Genomic DNA, 21,330 nt, shown 5'->3' on the forward strand with positions numbered 1-21,330 from the left:
TTGAGAAGCACACAGGAGCAGCTCAATGACTTCCCACTCAGACTCGGGAATCACTCAGAGTAGCTCGGCCGAACTAGGAGCTTGCTTGACAGCTTTAAATTATCAGCTCAAATCAGATAAATCTGAAGTAGTTGATTTATAATTTTAATTCAGCATATTCCTCTACATCTTCGGCAAAGATTGTCCAACGCAATATACATAGCCACGCAACTTCTTCATAATACAGAGCTAATGCTCTGCAATTATAACAGTTTCTTAGATTCGTATTGTGGCATTAGTTACATAGCTCTTGTAAAGTATAAAGTCAAAGTTCTATGATAAATTACTTAGATAACATGATTTTTATTAGTTTTGATTAAGTTAAAATGGATTAGTAATACAACATACCTAAAGGTTTTTTTCTTTTAAATATATGAAGTACTGATAAACTAGAAGGGGCTTATGAATAACTTACCTTACATTAGGATGTCTCAAACAAATCAACGAGGAACAACAATGGAATTGTATGGCAAAGTACAATAACTTAAAGATGTGTTGAATATAACACGAAGCAGATACTTGACCAACGAGACAGTAGGTTCGCAAAAATAATTTACATCACAACTAATATAATATTATTATCATTCAACTTAAATCCAATATCTAGCTAGTACATGATCTCGGAGCTTACAGAATCGGCGCGTAAGATCTTATTCAATAATACATATATCATGCATTGCTCTTGAGACCCCCTGAGCTAGTTAAAACCCAGTTGGGAACCGCAACAGTGCTTCTCGAAGCCTTCACCCGGAGAGGACTGTTCTTGCGCTGTCAACCAAAAATAAGAAAGTTAATTAGATGATAAAATAGAGATAAAACAAGAAAGTTAGAAGCATTAGGACTCAATGATGTAGTTGTTATAGGAGGTAAAGCAAAAAAGAAAAAAAAACAATAGTAGAGGGAAAAGAACATATTTGTTTATTATCGAGTTTAATTTTAGTTTGTGTTTCCTAAAAATTGCATATACTTGTTTACAATCCATGCCAAGTATTTCAATGGGTTGGAGAAGCACATGTCTCCTTACCATCAGGCAGTTTTGATCACCGATGCTGCAGATTGGGTAGTCTTGAGGGCAGCAGCTGTAGTGGTGGTGGCCCCCTCGACCGGACAGCACCCCCAAGCGAAGCAACGATCGCCATGCTCGTAGATGCAGCAACATGTAGTGGTGCCAGAGCAAGTGTAGTAGTTATCGCAAGTGGTAAGAGGCTCCACGAGGGAAGGTGCAAAAGAAGAGGCAGAGACAGCAGTGTTGTGCAGATTAGGCCCTTTTTTTACGGGGTAAGAAGCAAACCTTGCAATACCACATTTGCCAGTAGAGTTTGCAATGTTCCTTTCCATTCGAATGTAACCAGCCTCTCCCCAGGTTACACCCCAGGAGTTCTTGACAATCCAGTAGTCCTTGCCATTTTCAGTACCATAGCCTACTATGGTCATAGCATGATTTGATGAAATATTACAGCTTCCGGTGAATATTCCCTGCAAAAATTATATTATGAAAGCATGTAGGAAGAGAAACATATTTTGTGTTATGGAATCTGGATCTACTGGGACTAAATGGCTCGAGCACTTGCAATACAGTAAGCTATATGTATGGAGGAAAAACCTTCACAGCTTAGTAAAACTATTGTCTTTGGCAATGATATAAAGCATGGCAAGTGTTGAAGAAAATATATCAAAGTGGTTTAAAGAAAAACGTCCCATAAAACCAATCCAATTGGCCACCTAAAGATTCACACCTGGATGTATTTCTTAACTGAACAATATGCTGAAATACTCATCAAGGATGATGAGATACACAAACAAGCTTTTGTGAGGAAAACACTGGATTAGATTATTTAAACCAATGCAATTACCAAAAGTTAATCATCTGGATGAATCTTACCGAATCATAAAGTTGGAAATCATGACCAACAGCATCCACGGTAACACTAACTGGTTGATTTGCCACAGCCTTCTGGAGAGACTTCTCGTCGTTGGAAGGAACATTTTGATACGAATCAATTGACACAACATGAGCATTTTCCTGCATGAGAAAGGCAGGCACCAAAAGAGATTTATAAAATCATCCACAATCAAAACATGAAGTGTCTCTAGCTGCAAATGGTTAGTCAATAGATCACCTTGGTGGTATTGCAAATTTCATTGTTCCCCGTGTACAGGTAGTTCTCCTCACTGTTGATGCCACCATTGTTAATGATGTACTGGAATGCAACGTTCATCCATCCACCATGGCAGCCATGGTTGTCGCTAGTACAGTCCACTAATTCCTGTTCCGACAGCGAAATTAGATTACCAGTGACGATTTGGTTGATACCTTCGATGGCAGCAACTGCAGAGAACGCCCAACAACTTCCTATAGACACCATCAAAGGCATAATTAGCTTACCTGTTGAGATCATTTGAAACAAAGTACTTCACATCTAATCTTTGGCTTTGCCATAACTTGCTAGAAATCTCTCACAAATAGATGAACAAGCTTGAATAACTCTATCGAACAAGCTTAAACACACTTGTGAGCAAGCTCAGTAAAAATTTATTTATGTTCATTTAATATGCAAAGGTCAAATAGATGAATAAGCTTGAATAACTCTATCGAACAAGGTTAAACAGTGATTTGGCTTCGCACGTCTACAACCCTATCATCCACTTAATTTAGCAATACTAGTAGCAAGTGAAAAATCTTCATTTGATAAGTTTCAAGATTTCGACATAGCAGTAGATGAATTTCTAGATCTTGCAAAATTTTCATAAAATAGGGGCTAAAGAAGAGGTAGAAGCAGATCCTCATACCAATTACTCTAAACAGCACCTCTTTTGTCAAAAGTTGAACGAAAATCTGAAGTCAACAAATTAAGGAAGGAATAGCTCACCGCAATTGCCCTGATCCTTTATGGGGACGACGGCGCCCTTCTGCCTCCAATCGATGGAATCAGGCAGATCGTCCCCTTTTCTCAGCAGGCACCGGTTGTTGATCTTCCGGGAGGCGGATCTCCTCAGCCGGGAGAAGTCCCTGAGGAACCTGGCCCGGTACTCCTCGTTGGTGAGGTCAGCGAACCGATTCATCCCGAGGCGGTAGGCGTGCTCCCCCCGGTCGGCCGCCGAATTGTGCTCCTCCACGATCCGGAGGTTCTCCTTGAAGACCTTGAGCCGGTATTCGTCCAGATATTGGTCGTTTTCGGCGGGGCGATGCTTGGCCCTCCACTCCAGGTAGAGCATTCTCACCTCCTCGTTGCTTCGGACGGGGACGGCCCCGCCTTGCTTGGAGAGGGTGAGGTAGGGAACGGAGGAGACGGCAGCGAGGGCGGAGGACGAGAAGAGAAAGAGAAGGACAATGGCGACGGTGGAAGCCATCAGCGGAAAGAGAAGAGAGAAGCTTGATGCTCTCTTTGGCGTTGGCGATGGAAAGACTTCCTTTATATAGAAGAGAGGATAATGAGCATTGTAGAAGGTTGCCTCCTTAAAATTTATTTATTTTTAGCAAAAATCAAAAGCCTTTCAATTTTTGAAATCATGAAAGACATCCTCTAGTATATTATTCTTATTATTATTTTTTATCATATGCATTAAATTTTAAATTGAACCTAGTGCATTCTGTTAAAATCCCTAGTAGTTCTGTGTTTTGATGAATTATCAAATAAATTTTAAATTATGTCCTTATTATATTTTGATATATGTGTTTAACTATATAAAGACTTAGGAGAACACATATGTACCTGATAGCTAAGGAGCATCAAAGACGGCAAAACCTTGACAGAAGACGCAAGCAAGCGACAAAGATGGCATGGAACAAGAGTTGATGGGCTCAATGCATCCGAGGTACGAGAAGCTGCGAAGGAGTACTCTGACGGAGCGAAAAGGACCAAGTGCATTTGAGGGACAAGAAACTGAAAGGAAGATTGCACAAGGCGACAGAGACAAGGTTCAGACAACCACTTGTCTAAGCAACCGGAGCATCACCTAGGCAACCGGGGGAGATGAGCTCAGCAAATGGCAAGACTAATGGTTGACCACATTCCAAGCGACTGAAAGCAGTTCAGCAATTGAACGCCATGTGACCCGTTGTCAGAACAGATGAGAACAACCACGTCAGCATCCTCCAAGTGATCAGAGGGGGTTGAGTCATCCAGAGCCATTATCAAACTGTTGTCAAAGCAGATAAAACTTGAAGCAACGTCAATAATGATCTAGTCGACCGGAAGGTCTCTGGGTGATAGGAGGTGCCACATTAGCATAACGATTAGATCGAGATGAAGGCTAAAAATAGACTAAAGATGGAAGAAGAAAATAATACAAATTTATTGCTTTTGTTTCAATTCCATTTTATTTTACTCTCATACTTAACCATTGTAAGAAGCTTCTCCACCTTTGGGTTATTTCCGAAGGAGAAGATAGTGAGCATTCATAGTTTTTGAACTAACAACTCGAGGGTTGTAACCAAGTAATTTCTCGTGTCCTTTTTCTTTTATGTCGAGTTTGTTTTTATTTAACTAGTGTGTGTCATTGGTAAATCGTTAACAAGAAAAATCAAAGTTTAATTTTATTTGCAAATTGTTATTTACTCGTCCCCTCTGATAATCTGAATCGCTTCCACCGCATCAACACTTGGTATCAAAGTCAGACCAGACCAAGAAGAACTAACTACCAACTAAGCAACTAGATCGGGATGAATGATCGGATTAAGCATTCATCCACTAAAATTTGAAGGCGACTTCACCATGTGGAAAAAGAAAATGGAAGTATTCTTTAAAATAGATTTTGAAATTATGTTGTGTATTAAGTACAGTTATGAAACACCTAGGAACGAAGACGGAGATGAACTCGAGAAACATAGATGGACCAAAAAGTAACGAGACGAGTTCATAGCCAACGGTAAGGTAGAGTTCCACTTGCTAAGCATCTTACCAATGCAAGAACTTAACTAGATTGGCACTTGTAATTCTGCAAAAGAACTTTGGAAAAAAATTCCCAGAGCTCCATGAAGACACCTCGGAGGTAAAACTAGCCAGATGAAATCTACTAAGGAATAAACTCAGCAACCTTCGATTGGAAAAGGGAGAAAAGGTGGTGCGACTATATGGTAGGCTCAAGGATATCTTAATAAACACTACAAAATATACCGTATTAGCAACGAAAATTTACGGCGAAAATTTTTGTCGCAAATTTGTGACAAATTTAGCGACGAAAAACTCTTTTTGTCGCAAGTTTGCAACGATATTTGCGACGAAACATGTTTAGTTGCCAAATTGCGATGGACGTATATTTGTCGCAAAATTCGTCGCAAATTGGCGACGAAACGTTTTTAGTTGCCAAATTGGTGATGAAAAAATGTTTTCATCGCCAAATATCGAAGAGAAACGGATCGGGTTGGTCGAATAAGTTAGGGTTATTCGCGACGAATCCAAATTCATCGCTATTTGGCGACGAATTCGTGTTTTCGTTACAAATTTAGCGACGAAATCATGGTTTCGTCGCCAATTTGGCGACGAAAAACCGTTTTCGTCACCAAATATTGGAGAGAAACAAGTCGGGTTGGGCGAATAAGTTAGAGTTTTTGGCAACGAATCAAAATTCGTCGCAATTTGGAGACGAATTCCTTAATTCGTAGCCAAATTGCGATGAATTTGACGGAATTTGATTCGTCGCCAAAACCCTAGCTTATTACGCGCGAGTCAATCCCCTTTCTTCTTCCCCTTTGTGATTTTCCGCTACATGACTTTATTTTTGAATGATTTTTAAATGCATATGAAGAACGCTATTCACTCTCTTCTGCGCTTTCTCATCCAACATCATTATCCTGCCCAACCTCAGTATAATAACAATGTATTGAATAGATTACTGAGAAGCAATGGCTGCAATATAATGTGAGGCAGATACTCTTGACCAGCGAGACATCCGATTTACACAAATAATTTACATCACAACCGATATAATATTATCATTAATCAACTTAAATCCAAGATCCAACTAGTACATAATCTCGGAGCTTACAGAATAGACGTGCAACATCTTATTCGATAACACACACTCTTGCTGAAGAGTTGCTACATATAGTCTCATTGTACACGGCTCTTGAGACCCCATGAACCTTCACCCAGATAGGACTGTTCTTGCTCTATCAATGGAATCGGATAGCCAAGTTAATTAGATGATAAAATATCATCATTAACATCACTTGAAATAGCAAACCATCTTTATTGTTAGAAGCACATTAGATTGATGTAGTTATTATAGGAGACAAAGCAAAAAGAAAAAAAAAGACAGAAATGTGTTGGCATGTTAAGTTGGATCATCGTTAGAGGGAAAAGAATATAGTTGTTTATTATCGATCGAGTTTTGGTATGAGTTTGTGTTTCCTTAATTAAATTGCATAGACTAATTTATCATCCATTGCAGGTATTTCAATGGGTTTGAGAAGCACAAGTTTCAATGAGCTTGAAAAGTTAAACTAGGTAATTTCCAAGTGTGGAGGAGGACTGACTTACCATTAGGCAGTTAGCATCATCACTGATGCAGGATCCGACGAGGGAAGGCACAGAGGAAGAAGAGGCAGTAGGGTTGCGCAGGTTAGCCCTTTCGATTATGGGCAATGAAGGACTCCTTGCAATACCACATGTGCCAGAAGCTCGTGCTACGTTCCGTTTCATTCGTATGTAGCCAGATTCTCCCCAGTTCTCACCCCATGAGTTCTTCACAATCCAGTAGTCGGTGCCATTTGCAGTACCATAACCTACTATAGTCGCACCATGATTTAATACAATGCCACAGAACTCGCTGCTGAATATTCCCTGTAAAAATTATATTTTGTGTTATGACACCTACGATGATGGAGTATATATGTTTTCTTAACCATATAAATTCTAAAATCGTTATGAACTTAATAGAAGAAATAAGAAAACATGTAAGTTTCAATGTAAACACACATTTTTATTTAATCCTATGAGGATCATAGCCTATCTACAATCATGAAATCCTAATTCTGTGATACACAAACAAACTTTTGTGAGGAAAACACTAGATCAGATGATTCAAACCGATGCAATTACCAAAATTTAATCATCTGGATGAATCTTTCTTACCGAATCATAAAATTGTATTTCAGAAGCATCGATAATAACACTAACTGGTTGATTTGCCACTTCCTTTTGGAGAGACGTCTCATTTCTGAAAGGACCACTTTGGTACGAATCAATGGACGCAACATGAACGTTTTCCTACGTGAGAAAGGCAGGAACCAAACGAGATTAATAAAGTCATCCACAATCTAAACATAAAGTGGTCTCTAGTTGCAAATGGTTAATCAATAGATCACCTTGGAGGTATTACAAATCCCAAATGGGCCTCTGTACGGGTAGTGCTCCTCACTATTGATGCCACCATTGTCAATGATGTAGTCGTACGCAAGATTTATAAATCCACCTGCGCAGCCAAGGTTTTGGGTACTGCAGTCCACTAATTGCTGTTCTGACAGCGAAATCAGATTACCGGTGACGATTTGGTTAATACCTTCGACGGCAGCAATTGCAGCGAACGCCCAACTACTTTCTATAGACACCATCAAAGGCATAATTAGCATACCTGTTGAGATTATTGAAACAGAGTACCTTACATCTCACAAACTTATTATTTGATCAAGTTTCAAGGAGATGATCTACTTGAGGCTGTAAATGAGTCAAAACGTTTGTTTATATTTATTTAATAAGCATAAGATCAAATAAATGGATAAGTTTGAACAACTCCATCAAACAAACTCGAATAGTAATTTAGTTTGACTCGTTTACAACTCTATCATCTTAACTTAACAGTAGGAATAGCAAGTGAAAATCTTCGTTCGGTGAGTATCCATCTATCAGGATTTCAAGATTTCGATGCAAGCAGTAGATGAATTTATAGATCTAGCAAAATTCTAAGGGGCTATTGAAGAGGTAGAAGCAGATCACATACCACTTACTCCATTTTGTCAAAATTAAGTCGATCGAACGAGAGGCAAAGAAAAAGGGAATTGGAAAAACGCTTTTCAAACAAAAATAAATAAATAAAATAAATCTGACATCAACAACGGAAGGAAGAGCTCACCGCAATTGCCCTGATCCTTTACTGCGACGACGGCGCCCTTCTGCCTCCAATCAATGGAATCGGGCAGATCGTCCGCTTCTCTCAGCCGGTACTGACTGCTGATCTTCCGGGAGGTGGATCTCCTCAGCTGGGAGAAGTCCCTGAGGAACCTGGCCCTGTACTCCTCGTTGGTGAGGTCACCGAACCGGTTCATTCCGAGGCGAAAGGTGTGCTCCCCGCGGTCGGCCGCTGCATTGTGCTCGTCCACGAGCCGGAGGTTCTCCTTGAAGACCTCGAGTCGGTATTCGTCCAGATATTTGTCGTTTTCGGCGGGGCGATGCTTGGCCCTCCACTCCAGGTAGAGATTTTTCACCTTCTCGTCGCTGCGGCCGGGGACGGCCCCGCCTTGCTTGGAGAGGGTGACGACGTCTTGATAGGGAACGGCGGAGACGGCAGCAAGGGCGGAGGACGAGAGCAGAAGGAGGAGGAGGATAATATCGACTGTGGAAGCCATGAGCGGAAAGAGAAAGAGAAGCTTGATGCTCTCTTTGGCAATGGAAAGGCTTCCTTTTATAGAAGAGATTAATGCGTTGCCGTCTTAATTATTTTTTAAAAAATTATTTATTTATTTATTTTATTATTAATAAATATTTAATCAATATCCTTAGAAGTGCATTTTATTTACTTATGAGATAATTAACAAATTAAATAATCGCTCAAGAGGTCGAGTTAGAATTGTTGACTAGGAAGGAAGGGATTCACTTCAGCATGTAGAAAAGCAATTGATGGTGCATGAACTTTTATTTTTGTGATTTTACTTTCGCACAGGATAATGGTGCAAAAGAAACATATTTATAGATAAACCAAAAGAAAAGTTGAAAGGTTAGGAACAAAAATTAAGATATAATATTTATATAACTATTATGAATGTATTAAAAGCATAATACTATCCTAAAACTAATATGTAATTATATAAATATTAATATTTTAATTAATTTCATTCTTTCACTTTTCAAATTTCAATTTTTTTTAATCAAATTAATCATTTAGGATAACACATGTATAGTGATGTCGTACAAGGTTACTAGAGATGTGGGACTTTGAAGCTATATAAAACGTGAAAAAATGAATGATCTTGTGACACGCAATGAGGGGATATACAATGCATGATTATCCTTATCGAGCATTTAACATGTGTTTGTGTGTATTCTTGTGTTAGAAATAATTTCTTTGGATACATTCTTGAAATAATCATATCTCTGTAGGCTCAAAATCAAAGGTTGTCAAAATCGCGAAGTCAACTCGGCGAGTTTATGAGTTTACGAACTATTATTTCAATTCCATGTTGAATCAGCTTAAAATCGGGCCTGCTTGTAAACTCGTAAACTCGCGGAGTCAACTCGGTCAAACTCGGTAAACTCGATAAACAAAGGTTTGATGTTTCCTTTTATCAAATTTGGAATGAGAAAGTTATTTGGTGTATCTATTGTACTATTTTTGTATGAAATTTTAAATTTGTCATTTTGTAACTTGATGTTGAAACATAAATTTTGAAAATTTCATATCTTTTCATGTTAAATTTTTCATGTTTAGTCTTTTTTTTATATGTGAAAACATGTTGTTGATAACTATGTTTATGCTTTTTTATTAGATATGTGAAATAGTGATTGTTCTTATGAAGTTATGATCAAATATATATTATTTGATATTTTATAACTCTTTTTGGATTATCTGTAAACTCGTACGAGTTTACGATACGAATTTACGATACGAGTTTGTGCACCCCTAACCGAGTCGATACTGGAATCACGAGTTTGACAACCTTGCTCAAAATGATGAATTGAAAATAATCTCTTTAGGTACATTTCCTGAAAGATAAGTCTTCATGGACTCAGAACAATAGGTTGGAAATAACCTCTTTGAGTACATCTACAGAGAGGTCAGGTCTTCGTAGATTCAGAATAACAAATTAAGAACAACCCCTTTAAGTATATTCTTGAAAAGATCAGGTCTTTATGGACTTGGAACAACGGATTAGGAACACTCCACTTGAATACATCTCCAAAAGGTAAGGTCTTCATGGACTCGGAGCAACAGATTAGAGCAACCTCTTTGAGTAGATCCTCAGAGAGGTCAAATCTTCATGGACTCGTAAGTATGCAGACTCACGTCCAGGATTGGGGATATTCTCGAAGCGGTCCAGCCAAAGGATACCTTCTCAATGAACTCTTTTTAGCCCTCACCTTTCTTAGTTGATTGACGGCGCGGGGAGCATCCCTGTTTGAAACAAACTCAGCCCATCGTTTAGGTCGCGAAAACATCGCCTGTGGAATTCTTTCCACTGACTCCAGCCCCTCCAATTGTTTTATTTTATCATTCATGCTAACATGCACCTTTCTAACTACAGTGTAACAGGCCAGGCATGGAATCACGTGAGGAAAGTGAAGTCACGCATACACCCTCACTGAATGATGTCAGTCACATGGATATGTCAGACTGCAAGCATGGGAGGGGAGGTTAACCTTGTACCTGGGATCCTGTGCTTCTGTCAAATCTAGTCTCCACCGGAAGTGGATGGGAGCGATCTGGAAGTGATGGTGGCCTTATCTCTGCTAACCTGGGCAGTTGACTTTTGATCAGGCAACAGACTAATGGCAGGAGTATGGGTTAACCCAAACTGAGAGATGCGACATCCCTCCATAAGGAATTGAAGAGATTCTTTGGATTGGGGGCGATAGTAAGAAAAAAAAAAAGGGAATTAACCTGATCAATCATTGTTCTTCTTCATCTTTCTTGCCCTAGCCAAAGTCCCCCCCCCCCCCCCCCCCCCCCCCTGGGAGAGACACCTTTCTTCTCATTTTGTCAATTTAAGCCCTTCCCTTGAGGGAGGTGACCTTTTTTTCCTTTAGCATTGTTGATTTAAGTATCGAAGGGTCAAAGTCGATAATATCAACCCCCATTTATCAGTGTTGATATCGCAAATCAAAGATTTGCTCAGTGCAAGAAGCTACTATCAAAGGATGGTCCTAGTGTGATGGATTGTTATCAAAGACCAACTTGGTCTTCGAGACCAGCTTGGTCGTAGGAGACTGAAGGCTCTACTAGTGTAGACCCGAACAAAGTGGTGTGGTCAAAGAGGGAGGACTAGGAGCAGTAAAGCGGATATGGACCACTTCACTTAACAATATGTTAAATAGATAGTCGAGAAGCAATGGCTGTCATAACATTAAGCTAATGTTGGTGCAATGGAATCGATTCGGATTACTAGAGGAGAGAGGTGAATAATAACCTGTACTTCAAAATTCAATCTTTCTCTTACTAATGTTTTAACGAAAACACACACACATTAATCAAAATAAAGCAAACATAAATAGAAAGAGGCTCGTTGTCTTACTTGATTTGTAACCAACGGTTGTTTGTCCAAGACTATGAAAAACACACTAATATCTCATCTTTAGAAATATTCCGAAGAAGGAGAAGTCTCTTACAACCATTAAGCACAAGAATAACAATTAAGAGAACAAGGAAATAGAAAGCAAATCGAGTGTTACTCTTCTAACTTAACTTCTCGTCTCTTTTATAACCACTACTCAAAGTGCTAACATGGCATGTTCGATAGACTAATCGAGGGGATCAATATACTGATCCAGGTGACGTCCCAGTCATCCTCTATCTAATGCAATGGTCGTTTGCTGATATGGTAGACTAGCCGTTTGCTGACATGACATTCAATAGACTAATTTGGTTCAATCTACAGATCTGGTGACGTGTAAGAGTCATCCACTAAAACGTCCTTATCTCACCAGGACCTTTTGTTAACGTGGGGTTTGGTAGACTAACCTGATTTGGTCTACCAATCCAACTTTGGTAGACCAATCCACTTGTCCAAACCTCCTAGCTTAGTCTTTCTCCCAGCTTTGCACACCTCGGATGCTGGAGTACTCCTTTATAGCTTCTCGTTCCTTAAATATACTGAGTTATCCGTTCCTTTCCTGTGTCATCCTTCTCACTCGTTGTGTCTTCTACCAAGGTTTGCCCTCTCCGATGCTCCTTGTCCTTTTGGGTTCTTCACCATACTCCATCAAATTTTGAGTCATCGAGTAACTGTGTTCTTTTAAGTTCTTACATACTTAGACACACAAATTAGTAACACAAGCAGACCTAATTTAGACTACTTTAATAACACATCAAAACAGTCATGGTTCATACCACTTGGAGTTCTAACAATTTCTCTATTTTTTATTGTTTGTCAAATTAACTTAAGTTACGTTAATTGAATTAAATAATAAAAATAAGAAATTGCATTAACTTAAGCTTGTGGGTCATAAAATTTGAAAAAAAAAATACTCGAACAAAAATTTGTAAATTTTTTTTACCAGAAATAGAACACAATATTTTCTATACAAAAAAATAATTTTCACCGATAATTTATTTAAATTAATTTACTAATTTCAATAAATAATATTTTTTTGATAATTATTAAAAAAAAATCCTAGAATGTAAAAAAAATCTGAAATTTTATATATGATAGAAAATATATCTTATTTTCAAATAAAAATATTTTTTTCATAAAAATATCATCCCGAATACACCAAAAATATTTTTACTCATGGATATTGAATTAACCCCCAAAAATTTTTTTCTAGTTGATTGTTTTCAAATCTTTCTAAATGATTAAAATGGATTTAGACACCCAAAATAAATTCATGCATATTGGATTTATCAAATATTTTTGTGAAATTTCATATTTTGATATTTTTCAAATTGAGCCCCTGAAATTTCTATATTTAAAATTTAAGCCTTTAAATCGTAAGCCTTCCCTTCCAACTTTTGTTCTTTTGTTCACATTATCTGAACTAAGGAAAAGATTTTTTAATATTGATTTTAGGGAATCTACCTAGTCTCTAAGTCTAATCTAATCTTTTTCAATTCTATACATTTATTTCTGGATTCATCCGTTGAGGTTTCCTTGCATTATTGCTCTCCTCAGATGAGACGAACTCTTCTTCTTCATGGGTCGCCGTGAATGCAAGACTAGCTCTATGCTCAATCTCTAAATTTGCTGAAGAAGATGTATCACTCCATGTTACCTTTAGGTTATTATACTTAGATTTTGTAGATCCTTTATTTTTTTTATCTTTTTTTTCTTTTATTCTTGAGTTTTGGATAGTTATCTCTCATGTCACCTTCACAGTTGAAATACCTTACTTTTCTTTTCTCCTTTCTCCTTATCAGTTTTGATGCTTGCCTCCTATCAAAGTTATTAGTTTTAAAAAACCGTTTCATTTTTCTTATCAGGTAAGCTTCATCATGTCCTTCCATTGATGATTCTGAATCCAACTTACTCTTCTTTGCTTGTAGAGCAATATTGTGATTCAATGTCTCTGTTTCTTTCAACCCCTGCACCTCTAGATTCGTGTAATTCCATTGTGGCAAAAAAATCCTCTAAACTACTTATCTCAAGATTCTTTGAAATGTAGAAGGAATATGCTATCGATATCCATTCTTGGATTTGTGGAAAAGCATTGAGAGCATATATGAGGATGTCTTGGTTTGGAATTATCCCTCCGACATTATTGAGGCCGATGAGCATCTCCTCTTGACATGTAGTTGTGCTACTTTCTCACCTTTCTCTAATTGAAGATTGCTAAGTTGACTCTTTAGGAGGTCACACCTAACTAGTTTTACCTCCGAGGTTGCTTTTGTGGAGTTCTAGGAATTTTTCCTAGAGGTCTTTGGCCAATCCGGTTCAGTTCCTGCATTGGTAACATGCTTAGTAGGTGGAATTTCGTCTCATGTCATCCTTCTTGTTCGCTACATCTTCTGTCATGGTTCGCTATCTCCGATGCTCCTTGTCCTTTCCGGTTCTTCATCATACTCCACTGGATCTTGAGCCATCGAGCAGCTGTATGTTCTCATAAGTTCTTGTATACTTAGACACACAAGTTAGTAACACAAGCAAACCTAACTTAGATTAATTTGATAACACATCAAAATAGTCGTCGTTCATACCACTTGAGGTTCTAACAGCTAATACTTGACCAGTGAGACAGTCTGCTCGCACAAATAATCTACATCACAAGGTATGTAATATTATTATCATTAAACTTAAATCAAAGATCTAGCCAGCTAGTACCTGATCTCGGGCTTACAGAATAGACACGCAAGATCTTATTCGATAATATATATAGTACAATAACCTACTATGGTCACACCTGATTTAATGAAGTGTTACATCTTCCGGTGAATATTCCCTGCAAAAATTACATTATGAAAGCATGTGGGAAGAGCAACATGTTTTGTGTTTTGTGTTATGAGACCTAAATGTCTGCAGCACTTGCAATATAGTAAACTATATGTATGAAGGAATAACCTTCACAGCTTATTAAAACATCAAAGTGGTTTATAAGAAAGGCATCCATAAAAGTCATTCAATTGATGTGTTTCTTAAATGAACAAAACTATGTGGAAAAACTCATCAAAGATGAGGCGATGCACAAACTAACTTTGTGTGGAAAACACTAGATCGATGAACTTACTGAATGATAATGTTGGAATTTTTTTCCAGAGGCATCGATAGAAACACTGACTGGTTGATTTGCCAGGGCCTTTCGGAGAGACTTCTTTCTCATCATTGGAAGGAACTTTTTCAGTACAAATTAAAAACAACGTGAACATTTTCCTGCGTGTGAGAAAGACAAGCGTCAAATCTCCTCAACCGCTGGAGTAGCGAATAGGCACCAAACAAGATTAATAAAGCCATCGACAATCTAAATATAAAGCGTCTTTAGTTGTAAATGGTTAGTCAATAGATCACCTTGTTGATATTGCAAGTCCCCTTTTGGCCTGTGTACGGGCAGCGCTTCTCACTGTTGATGCCACGGTTGTTAATGATGTACTGGAACGAACGATCCTTCGTTCCACCTTTACAGCCATGATTTTCGGTACTGCAGTCCACTAATTGCTGTTCTGACAGCGAAATCAGATTACTGGTGACGATTTGGTTAATACCTTCGACGGCAGCAATTGTAGAGAACGCCCAACAACTTCCTATAGACATCATCAAAGGCATAATTAGCATACCAGTTGAGATCATTCAATCAAAGTACCTTACATCTCATCTCATCTCAAAGGAAAAGTTTCAAAGATGTTATACTTAGGGGCTAAAGAAGAGGTAGAAACAGATCGACATATCAGTTACTCCGAACAGCTAGCGCCTCTTTTGTCAAAAGTCGAACGAGAGGCAAAGAAAAAGGAAACTGGAAAAACGTTTTTCAAACAAAAGCAAGATACTACACACACAAAAATAAATAAATAAATCTGAAGTCCACAAATGAAGGGAAGAGCTCAGCCCTGATTCTTTACGACCTTCTTCCTCCAATCGATAGACGCGGGCAGAACGTCCCCTTCTCTCAACCTGTACTGGCTGCTGATCTTCTGGGAGTCGGATCCTGTCATCTCGGAGAAGTCCCTGAGGAACCTGGTCCGGTTCTCCTCGTTGGTGAGGTCAGCGAACTGGTTCATCTCGAGGAGAAAGGCGTGCTCCCCGCGGTCGGCCTCAGCATTGTGCTCATCCACGAACTGGAGGTTCTACTTAAAGACCTCGAGCGGTATTCATCTAGATCTAGGGTTTTTCGGTGGGGCGATGCTTGGCCCTCCATTCCAGGTAGAGAGCATTCTCACATGCTCGTCGCTGCAGCCGGGGCTTGCTTGGTAATGCATAGGAACTAATTTTGATAATTTTTAATTTTAATAATTTTCTAAATTTTTTATATTTAAAGTAATTTTAAAATTTTGTATTTTTTTATATTTGAAAATTTTAAATTCATTTAGGATTTTTAAATTTTCAAATCTATTATAAAAAAATTATTAGGATTTTTTCTTTCTTTATACGTTAGGATTTTAGGTTTATATAAATCATTATCTAATTCATGTTTAAGAAGGGTTTTTAATTTAATAATATTTTGACGGTGCTGTTTATTTTTTTATTTCTTGGTATTCTTTTGAATTGTTATCTCGTCCGACATCAATTGATATCAGAGTTCTCAGATTTGATGGATCATCGTCATGGTCAAAATAGGAGTCGTGACAAGTAGGTTTCAACTGAGGAAGTCTCGTACTATTATCATAGCATTCGAGACGAGATACTTACAGATCTACAGAGCCAAATCACAAAGTTATTCTGACCTTTAACGGCGCAAAATCTAAAAGATCATAAGTTCTCTTATCCTAATTCTTTCAGTTTTCAAAATTCCTATCACAATTACGAAAGTCATGGTCGAAAGAAGCGGTATGAAGATATTGGATTTCCAATTGATCTTTGTCAATTTTCTGGGATCCTTATTTTTGAATCTAATTAATCATTTAGAACGACATATGTATAGTGACATAGTAGAAGATTAAAGATGATGTGAGACTTTGAGTCTATATAAAATGTGAAAAAAATGATATTGTGACACGCGATGAGAGGATATACAATGCATGATTATCCTTATGAGCCTTTAAAATGTGTTTGTGTCTATTCTATTGTGAAACTTCATTATCAGATATTTGATTATAATCTTTATGGGCATATATAAAAACAAACCTCCTAGTTGTTGTTGTATTCTTCATTCCTTCCTAGCCGTTGGCATGATTGATGCAATGACTCACCTAGCTAGTGCACCTTTTTGTTATCATGATTGATAAAGATTTTTTGTTTAGCATGATCGTTTTATTATTTTCACATCTCTTAATCTTTCTCTCGATCAATATTCTCCTCCCTCCATCTCTCTCGCGTAAACAAGCCTAAAGAGAAGAATAATTAATGGGAACAAGTTGGTGGAGATAAAAAATAATTTTGTCTTTTTTGGTAATTTTTAGAGGTGAAGGTGGAATTATATATAGCAATCAATCAAACAAACTTATTTACATTGTTGCTTCTCAGTCCGTAGGCTATGTTTTGCATTGTCACGGCCCTAAGGCATCTATCCTTTAAAAAAGATAGTCTCGGTCTCACGACAATATTCACAACTTATCATAATCGCAAATAATACCTTTAAGGTTGGAAAAAAATACTTAACAATTCATTTGATGGTATATAGAAAACAATATCCACACAATATACAACTAAAAATAATGAAGGATGATCAACAAAATTGATAAAAAAGATTCGAAGATTTTTTTACTATTTTTAATAAATTTTATTTTAAAAATAGTTTTAAAATTGTTTAATATTTAAAGTATTTTTGATAATTTTTATCTTTTATATTTATTTTATTTTATATTTATTTTTATTTTTATTTTGAGTCCAATGAAAAAATTTAAGATTTAGAGTCCACTCTGCTACCATTGCAGAGAACGCCCGACGACTTCTACAAAAATTTTATCAATTAGCGACGGAATATTTCCGCTGCGCCTCCGCTGCGCTTCCTCTCGAGTAATAGCATAAACGCGACCCAAACTCCACGCTAGCCGGCTGAGTAGCTGAATGAGACACAATTTGCCTCCTCTCTGACTGGAACTGACTCTGGGATACCGACGTCGTCTGCTGAATATAATGAGATACACTGTAAGAAGTCGATGTCACTGGTGGCTGATGCTGCATCGAAATCACCGTATAACAGATCTCTGGCTAGGAAGCTGCTGGTACTATCTGGTACATCTATCTTGAAGATGGTAGAAATCTCTGCTGCTGATGTGCTTTGGTCCTCTGTGTTGTCTTCTGCAATCGCTGCTAAGTAGAACGTCCTCCAACAATAGATGTACCCGTGAACTCCAACTAAGCTCGGGTCAGATCCCCCACGGAACAGAGTCATACGGTCCTTTACTAACTTAGCCAGTGCTAGAATCCAACTCCTAGCCCCAGCACTACTAGCTGCCATCGGTACCGAATCTGGTGATTCCCTCTGGTGATGACGGATTTGTATTGTACACCGACGCGTCATTCCAGGGATTGGGTGCAGTTTTGATACAGCGTGATCGGGTGGTTGCCTATGCTTCTCGTCAGCTGAAGGATCATGAGAGGAACTACCCGGTACACGATTTAGAGCTTGTCGCTGTTATCTTCGTTTTGAAGATTTGGCGACACTATCTCTATGGAGTCACTTTTGAGATCCTTACAGACCATAAGAGTTTGAAATACTTGTTCACACAGAAAGAGTTGAACCTCAGACAGAGACGTTGGATGGAGTATTTGAAGGATTATGACTGTACCATTAGCTACCACCCAGGTAAAGCTAATGTGGTTGCAGATGCACTCAGCCGGAAGTCTCGTGGGATTCTGGCTAGTCAGTTTGTAGCCGTTACTGACCTGGTACGGCAGTTTTCTGACTTGGGATTGATCGAGCACAGTCAGACTCAGCGTGGTGTTCTGGTTTCTATAGTGGCTCAGTCAGCTCTGGTAGAGAGGATTAAATCAGCACAGGCCAGCGATCAGCATATCCAGTTCCTTTGTAGCAGAGTGGATTCTGGCCAGCGTGGTGTTCTGGTTTCTATAATACCTTTAAGGTTGGAAAAAAAAAACTTAACAATTCATTTGATGGTATAGAAAACAATATCCAACTAAAAATAATGATCTAGCTAGACTCAAGATGATCAACAAAATTAATAAAAAAATTCAAAGATTTTTTTTGATTATTTTTTATAATTTTTAGTAATTTTCAAAAAAAAATTATATTTAGAGTATTTTTTATAATTTTTATCTTTTATATTTATTTTATTTTGAGTCCAATGAAAAATTTTAAGATTTAGAGTCCATTAAAATTTTTTCCTTCTATTAGATTTTTTTTCTTTTCTTTCCATCTTAGCGTTTTAGATTTATTTAAATAATTATTTAGTTGATATTTTAAAAAAATTGTTGATGAATAATATTTTTCTGTAGTGCCATTTATATTTCTATCTCCTGATATTCTTTTAATTCAATAAGTTTTAAAATATTATTTTTCATGTTCACAATCAATCAATGGAATCGATATTGCTCATAGGATAATCGTTATCCAGTCCGATATCAATTGGTATCAGAGGCCTTTTGCTTTTCATGGATGGTGATTGTGGTCGTAATTGTAACAGACAAATTCCACTTGAGGAAACGTTGCATTGTGATTGTAGTGCCCAAGATGAGATACTTGAAGATCTACAAAGACAAATCACAAAGTTATCTTAGCGTCTAACGACGCAAGATCGTAAAGGTCGTAAGTTCCTTTATTCTTCTTTTGAAAAATCATTAATTTTCAATCCAGGAGAGATGTCGAAGAGCAAGTTTTATTTCGAGGGATTGGAGATCAACCACCCCTACCACCTACAACTTTGAAAGAACATCGGCTCCGCAGTACCTCTACATCCCCCTTCCTCTTGTGGCGGCGGAGACAACCATGAAAATGCAGACCTCGACAACATTGAGTAAGACTAGTCCTACTAAGGGTCACACCCTACACTTCGAGTAGTAGCCGTTTCTTGAATCCATCATCGACGTCGAGGACATCGATGTTGTCCTAGAGAAAGTTATACCTCCTCACAGATGGTCATGGGATCACTGGGATGGCGGATTCCACCTTTTGTAGAAGATAATAAAAATCTTCGAATCCTCCTCCATCGACGTCGACGACATCGATGTTCAAAAAACTGCAGTTGGCTATGACGGAACAGGATATTACTCAACTTTATCAAGATTCAAATTCTTGTCCTTTTCTGTAACTCTGCTCCGTCGTAACCAATTTATAGGAATAACCTTCTCATAGCTTAGTAAAAGATCAAAATGGTTTATTAATTCACACCTGGATGTATTTCTTAAATGAACAAAAATATGTGGAAATACCCATGATCAAAGATGATGTGATAAATAAACTTTTGTGAGGAAAATACAAGATTGGATGATGCAATTACCTAAATATAATCATCTGGATGAATCTTACCGAACGATAAAGTTGGAAATCTCTTCCAGAGGCATCGATACCATCACTAATCGGTTGATTTGCCACGGCCTTTTGGAGAGACGTCTCATTGTCGGAAGTAACTTTTTCGTACGAATCAATTGACACAACATGAACATTTTCCCGCGTGATAAAGGCATTAATAAAGTCCCACACGGTCGATTTCATGATCATCTGTGAAAAGATAAATCGAAAAATTACAGTTGACCACGACGGAGAAGAGTATTGCTCGGCTTCGTCAAGATTCGAACCCTTGTCCTCTTCTACAAGTCTACTCCGTCGTAACTAACTCAACTGTGTCTCGGAGGTAATGAATAATACTCCTCACCATTGATGCTACCATTGCAAAGAACGCCCAACGACTTCTTATAGACACCATCAAAGGTATAATTAGCATACCTGTTGAGATCATTGAAACCAAGTACCTTACATCTCATCTTTGACTTGCCCTGTAACTTGCTAGAAATCTGTCACAAACTACTTGTGTGTTCCTTTAATAAGCACAAGATCAAATAAATGGATAAGTTTGAACAACTCTATTAAACAAGCTTAGCTCGAATAGTAATTTGACTTGGCTTGTTTACAATCTTAACATCTTAATAATTTTTAACAGTACGAATAGCAAGTGAAAATCTTCATTTGATGAGTTCAACGATTGGGATACTAGAAGTAGATGAATTTATAGATCTAACAAAATTCTTAGAGGCTAAAGAAGAGGTAGTTACTCCAAACAGCGCCTCTTTAATTTTGTCAAAAGTCGAACGAGAGGTTAAGAAAAAGGGAACTGGAAAAACGTTTTTCAAACAAAAGCAAGATATCTAACTACTTTAATATCACTGACCACACACACAAAAATAAATAAATAAATAAATAATAAAAAAAATCTGAAGTCTACAAAGGAAAGGAAGAAGCAGCTCACCGCAACGGCCCTGATTCTTTACGGCGACGACGGCGCCCTTCTCCCTCCAATCTATAGAACCGGGCAGATCGTCCCATTCTCTCATCCGATACCGGCTGCTGATCTTCTCGGAGTTGGATATCGTCAGCCTGGAAAAGTCTACGAGGAACCTGGCGCGGTACTCCTCGTTGGTGAGGTCGGCAAACCGGTTCATGCATCCCGAGGCGGTAAGCATGCGCGCCGCGGTCGGCCGCTGCATTGTGCTCGTCCACGAACCGGAGGTTCTCTTTGAAGACCTAGATCTAGTATTCGTCCAGGTCATTCTCACCTAAACTTTAAACAATGTAAGCAGAAATACTATAGTAAAAAATTTTAAATTCTAAATACTATACTAAAACCTTAAACACTGTAATAGAGATTAATACTGTAGTT

General features: G+C 38.0%; 1 protein-coding gene and 2 pseudogenes across 1 annotated transcript; all 3 read right to left on the minus strand.

Annotated features, from left to right (window-relative positions):
- Positions 1-519: 519 nt before the first annotated feature.
- On the minus strand, positions 520-3,413 carry LOC141813113 (oryzain alpha chain-like; annotated as a pseudogene).
- Positions 3,414-5,889: 2,476 nt separating this feature from the next.
- On the minus strand, positions 5,890-8,620 carry LOC141813114 (zingipain-1-like). The gene is made up of 5 exons (XM_074701017.1): positions 8,113-8,620; positions 7,349-7,581; positions 7,116-7,250; positions 6,522-6,824; positions 5,890-6,151 (listed from the first exon to the last, which is right to left on the minus strand). The coding sequence occupies exons 1-5, from the start codon at positions 8,603-8,605 to the stop codon at positions 6,047-6,049; spliced, it is 1,269 nt and encodes a 422-aa protein (XP_074557118.1). The 5' UTR covers positions 8,606-8,620; the 3' UTR covers positions 5,890-6,046.
- Positions 8,621-13,540: 4,920 nt separating this feature from the next.
- The window catches only part of LOC141813496 (zingipain-1-like), a 15,112-nt pseudogene continuing 7,322 nt past the window's right edge, over positions 13,541-21,330 (minus strand).

Source organism: Curcuma longa, chromosome 20 (assembly GCF_044706935.1).
Source record: "Curcuma longa cultivar G26 ecotype Majalengka, Jawa Barat chromosome 20, ITB_CL_G26_1.1, whole genome shotgun sequence".
NCBI classification, from domain to species: domain Eukaryota; kingdom Viridiplantae; phylum Streptophyta; class Magnoliopsida; order Zingiberales; family Zingiberaceae; genus Curcuma; species Curcuma longa.